This window comes from Macrosteles quadrilineatus, unplaced genomic scaffold, assembly GCF_028750875.1.
Source record: "Macrosteles quadrilineatus isolate MER2022 unplaced genomic scaffold, UCM_ALF_1.0 Scaffold_1__1_contigs__length_201487025, whole genome shotgun sequence".
NCBI classification, from domain to species: Eukaryota; Metazoa; Arthropoda; class Insecta; order Hemiptera; family Cicadellidae; genus Macrosteles; species Macrosteles quadrilineatus.
Genome location: NW_026542594.1, coordinates 151,897,881 through 151,903,957, shown reverse-complemented (window position 1 = coordinate 151,903,957; position 6,077 = coordinate 151,897,881). Strand labels below are relative to the sequence as shown.

The window sequence follows — 6,077 nt, the reverse complement described above, 5'->3', positions numbered from 1 at the left end:
GTCAAATAAGTCATAAAATTGCATCCACATTCCATAAAGACCATAAAATACACAGTTTCCACTATTCAAGTTTGCCGCCATTTTGGAAAATGGCCGCCATTTTTGAAATAATAGAATTAATATTTTTAACAAATTTTATGGTATTTTTAAATGTACACCGGAAGTCATTTTTCCATAGGCTGTAACTCCTAAACGAGTGGGTTTATCGAAAAAATGTCAAGAATAAAAAAGTTTTTAAACTGCATGTTCTATCCGAAAACATGATAAAATATAGGGTCTTTTGTAAGAAATTTCAAAGTTGGCCGCTATTTTGGAAAATGGTGGCTGAATTTCGAAAAAATAAAATCATATTTTTAACTGCCACAAAAAATAAAGGAATATCCCCCATTTAAAGTGTTCTCTAATTCTTACCGTTTCCGATATCCCAATGGTGACCTCCTTGAGTTGGTCACCCTGTATAAAGTCAAAGGCTTGGGTTACAAATTAATTGCACGATGGCATTTCTAATTTCTTTTCAACTCCGCGATCCGCGTGCTATACTATACAATGACCAAATTATAGAAAAAAAATTATACTTATGTGATAAATGTTAACAATTGTTTAAAACATTAAATATATCAATCCATAATTACTAAATTAAAATATTACATTACTAAATTTAAGGCCTAGCCTGTGTATGCCTATGTCTAAATAAATAAAGTGTGTTCTGTCACTTATAATACCTGTAATTAAATCAACATGCAAATAAAAAAAATAGTTAAAGATATTTAATGCTTAAAAAAGAACTAACATTTTTTCCACATCAGAACAATCCAACTCTGGTAAATATTAATTTCTCCATGACAACCAGAATCAATAATAAATCATCCAAAGATAATCAAATAAAAAAATGTTCACAATATCAACAGCTGATGACTAATTTATGTCACAAGCACACGCCCCCGTGGTGTCATCACCAGCACGACGAACATCAGCAATATGGTGTGGCATACCATCAACCTCTACGCTGGTTTGTGAGAGCTGCCGTGAGACCACACCAGGCTTCCATCTCGTAGTACATAGAGAGTTTTTAGGCTTGACAAACACAGGTTCATCAGGTGAAAACTCAGTTCTTAGTTGCTCATCGTCACAATTTACAGGTTCGCCCTTACACCTCCACCTGTAGCAGAACAATTTAGAGCTTGGTGTCGACTCTTCATTCAAATCTTCTTTTGGTGTTAAATTATACCAATATACCATTTCTTGGACACTTCTTCTGGTTCTTGTTGCCATTCTCTTTATCGTTCTATGGTTTCTTTCAACGATTCCATTGCCGGACGGACGGTTTACACACCTAAAACGACGGATAACCCCCCATTCCTCACACATTTGTTCAATTTGTTCACATCTGAATGTTGCACTATTGTCCATTAATAGTTCTTGGGGTGGACCTCGTTCTGAAAACAGTTCAAGTAAGATTTTTACTACCTGTTCTTTAGTCTCACTTGGGATCCGTCGCCAAATGCAAAACCGACTTGGACCACAATCTATAATTGTAAGAAATTTATATGACCCAAAGTGAGTCACATCAATCGCAAGCCTGTGCCAACTCTTGTCGCAATCCAAGTGCCCCGGCTTCCATTTGATGGGGGATGGATCAACAGATAAACATTCTTTGCATGATTTGACTACGCAGTCAACATCCTGTTTACTAAACTCAACGGCCGGGTAACAACGCCTAACTGTGAAAAGAGTCCGATTAACACCAAAGTGATGCAGACAATGGATTCTTTTGACCAACTTTTGTTTATCCTCATCCTCTTCTTCACCCATCATTGCAATACTGATCTTTTCCTCCTCTCTTGCCAACCACTTTTTAGGAACTCTCGTCAGGCGATCTGCTTTGTTAAATTGCGATTTAACCAGATCCATCCTCACCTTAAGGCCACATTCTGATATGAGGTCTTTTAACAAACCCAGCCGTCTTCTTACAAGAGCTTCACCCATCCCATGTGTTTTAATACGTCGGTCTCCTGTTAATATGGATGTTACCCAAGCATAAACGGTGGCCGAATCTGTGACCAAGTATAACTCCTTCAAATTCCATTTCAAAGCTAAATTCACTCCTTTCAACAAAGCCTCTAACTCAGCTAAGTTAATATGCGCCGAATCATCTTCTTTCCTTAGCCAAGACGCGTCCTCAACTATTTCACCATCAATTTCAATGCAAATACCGATCGCCAAGCTGCTAGCATCACACCACACAGTTCCTTTGTCACTAGATGACACTGCCCATTTTCCAAACACAGGATCCTTTTCTTTTACGCTTTCCATTATATCTCCTAACATTATCTTGATTCGGTTGCTCACCACATCGTCCCATTTCAAATCTGTCAATTGTCTCTTAAGAAAACTGCATGCTGGTCGAAGCCAACCAGCCACCGGGAAATGTCCGATTAACTGCCCACACAAGGAGTACACATCCCTCTTGGTCTCAATTTTATCCAAAGCTTTTATCTTGTTGTCTCTGGTCCACATCAACTTGCCATCTTTTTTTGAAACGTTAAGCCCCAAAACCCTACTTCCATCAAGTGGCTCCACTGGTTTCGCTGACAGCCCATATTTTTCCAACAACTTCTTTACTACATCACCGTCAACAATGTTTTCATTCACCACTATGTCGTCAACATAAGAGTCCGTAGCACTTCGGACTATTGGGTCCATTGACAGCACTTTATTAACAATTTTGCTCATTATTTTCGGTGCGACATTTAGACCAAACCCGAGTCGCGTTAGACAATAATTCTTATCCTTAAATCGGACCACTTGGAATTTCCATAAATGAGGAGCAATATGGATTTGGAGATAGGCCTTACGAAGGTCGATAGTGCTCACATGTTCTCCTAGCTTTCTCCACATCCTTAGCTTTTCCCCACAAACCTCACTCTCTGCTGTATGGCTTGAAACATACTGATTTAATTCCCTGTAATCCATTACAGGTCGCACTTTGTCCTTGTTATGTTGCACGACCGCCATTAAAGGAATTAAGCCATCAAACTCCCCGTCATAAGGCTGGAGCCAACCGTCTCTTATCCAATCATGCACTTCAGCGTCAAACGCCTCCCTTGCCTCTTTTGAAATTGAGTATGAAGGTACTTGGTTATTTATCTTAGGTGTTTTACCGCCATCTTTCCAATTCCATTCAACAGTCCATTTTCCATCAACAAATTTCGCATTAAAGTCACAATCATTAATAGCGATCTCATCGTTGCCATTCTCCGAGGTTTCCTTCACGCACAGCTCCTTCTTGGCCTCAGCCATCGCTCCGATACCAACGTCCCTGAACGTAATAGTGCCATCTCCATCAATAGTGACACCTCCCATTGCAGTCACTGCATCCATCCCTAGAAGCATCTGATACCTTGGCAATACACTGGCAACCAAGCAACTCATTGTGAGCGGAACACCTCTTATCAAAACTTGTAACATACATGTCATGTTACACTCAACTGATTCTCCATTCATCATTATAATCCTTTGACTTACTGGCTTCAGTTCTACTCCATATTTCACTAAACTAGGTGACACAATGCTCCTTGAACAACCTGAGTCCAGCAAGGCACAGCATTTAAAACCCGACACACTTATTGTTAATGTAGGGAGTTGCGCTGAAGAAATTGGGCCACCCGCGCAACATAAGGCAGCCCCATTCACTCGTTTTTTGGAATTTGTGAACATTTTGAGGCATAATGTCCTACCTCCCCGCACCGGTAACAGGTTACTTTTGACTCACGATTTGGATGGGGACATGAACGTGCTACGTGACCTTCCCTGTCACAAACAAAGCATTTTTTAGACCACTGTTTACCAACTTTGAAAACTTTGGCATTAGCCTGTGCAACCGCCCCAAAGTTTGACTCACTGCCCAACAGATTCCTAGCTCTTGTCATTACATCCGACAACTCCATGCTTTGAAGAGAACACGCAGCTTTCAACTGGGTTTGAGTATCTTCTGGCAAGCCATGTACAACTGCGCTCTTAATCCACTCATCAGATACAAAAGGGTCCACCAATTTTGCCAGTCTCTTCAAATCAGAAGCATATACATCTAGTGACTCACCCAGTAGTAGACGCCTAGCTGTAAATTCTGCATAAGCCTGAAAACTGTTCGCAGAAAAGGCCTGCAGCAATGCATTGGTGAGAGCCTCATAGTTACTCTTTACATTTTCTGCTAGCCCGTCATAAACAGAAAATGCTCCTCCAGCCAAAAATAGAGGGAGAACTGTCTGCAAGTCTTTCACCTTTTGGAGCTTACATACCAATTCTAGTTTCTTTAACCATTCACTAAAATCACCACTTCCATCATACTGCTTAATCAAGTCTGAGAACTTAACACCAGTACCTGACATAATGCCGAAATAGCTTGTAATTAAATCAACATGCAAATAAAAAAAATAGTTAAAGATATTTAATGCTTAAAAAAGAACTAACATTTTTTCCACATCAGAACAATCCAACTCTGGTAAATATTAATTTCTCCATGACAACCAGAATCAATAATAAATCATCCAAAGATAATCAAATAAAAAAATGTTCACAATATCAACAGCTGATGACTAATTTATGTCACAAGCACAATACCTACATTTTATACTCGTACATATAATAATGTAATATTCGCATATTTTAAAAACACTATAAAAAGACAATTTGCCTGTGGGTTATCACGAGTGGTTGCAATATCATTATTGTTTGCACTAGAGTTTATATCATTAACTAACCAACATGGTCATGTACAATCACAGGTAATGCTGCTCATTGGCCTGACCTGTCCAATGACCATTGCAACTACTGTACTGTACTGTGACTGTCCTGTGATATAGCATCTAATCTCGTACACAACCTACCTGGGATGGGATGCCATGTCGTCGAATGTCAATCAGTTATAAATGGGATCTTCATGAATACTAAGCTACTATTACAAGTCTCCTTTGATAGACAATCAACAAATATCCGCTTGTGATACGCTACCTTCGGTTTGTTTAGTACCAATTGAGGTTGAAAGTCATTGACACTTTTAGCTACAAAATAAGCTTTGTTTAAGATAATTTATTATCATTTATTTTTTATTTGACCAATGAATATCATTAACTGACAAACTTTACTTTGGACTTTGGATTATTAAAGTTTAACCTTTTCAACGCCCATGTATTGTTGAGAAATGTTAACCTTAATCATAATATACCTGTTTTAGATTTTTCACCAATTTCAAAAGAAAAAGCATCTGAAGCAATTTGTTTCCTAAAAACTAAAATATCAGCCGATTGGGAAGAAATCCCAGTAACGCTGATAAAAAATCAACAATTTTATTCCAGGTCTATTATGCTTCATAATAAACCGTAAGAGTGGAACTTTTCCTTATCAACTAAAATTTGCTTATTAAACGACTTTTCAAGAATGGCAGTAAATCAAATCCTGACTACTGCCGTCCAATTTCAATTTTACCAGCTTTCTCATAAGTATTTGAAAAAATTATTACCGACCAAATATCATCTTTTTTTTAAAGTAACGACATTTTTGTGACAGAACAATATGGTTTTACATCAGGACGTAGAACAACTCAGGCTCTGTCTGACTTCTTGTGGGAGCTCGGCTGTGGCATTGATAGGTCTCAGAATGTTGCTGGAATATTTTGTGACATGTCAAAAGCTTTGACTGTGTTGTACATAACATTTTATTTTCTAAGCTTAAATTTTAAAATTTGTCTCCAATTGCTTTGACGTTAAAATCCTATCTTTCAAACCACTTTCAAAGAAATATTATTTTTAAAAATAACATCTATAATTTTTCAAAATGGAAAATGAGCTATTGTGGTATATTCTACATCAGGGCTCTATATTGGGACCTTTGTTGTTTTTAATCTATATTAACGACCTGCCTTTTAATTTAAACCCAAAGCTGGTTCTATATGCTAATATGCTGATGATACAACAGCTATATTAAAAACAAACAGCCCTAACAATTTACAACATTTGATAAACCATACTTTTGAGGATTTAAACAAATGGTTTACAGCAAATGGGCTGTCTTATTTGTTC

The 6,077-nt window shown here is 37.8% G+C and overlaps 1 protein-coding gene across 1 annotated transcript; it reads right to left on the bottom strand.

Annotated features, from left to right (window-relative positions):
* Nucleotides 1-915: 915 nt before the first annotated feature.
* Nucleotides 916-4,388, bottom strand: LOC129001607 (uncharacterized). The gene is made up of 2 exons (XM_054428968.1): nt 3,848-4,388; nt 916-3,458 (listed from the first exon to the last, which is right to left on the bottom strand). The coding sequence occupies exons 1-2, from the start codon at nt 4,386-4,388 to the stop codon at nt 916-918; spliced, it is 3,084 nt and encodes a 1,027-aa protein (XP_054284943.1).
* Between the last annotated feature and the right edge of the window lie 1,689 nt (nt 4,389-6,077).

Bases quoted from the DNA above. Each gene is read 5' to 3' on its own strand.
- LOC129001607 (XM_054428968.1), bottom strand. From the start codon at position 4,388: ATGTCAGGTACTGGTGTTAAGTTCTCAGACTTGATTAAGCAGTATGAT. The intron at 3,459-3,847 runs GTAAACAGTGGT...GTATGTTACAAG, and splicing joins TGCCAAAGTTTTCAAAGTTG to TTTTGATAAGAGGTGTTCCG.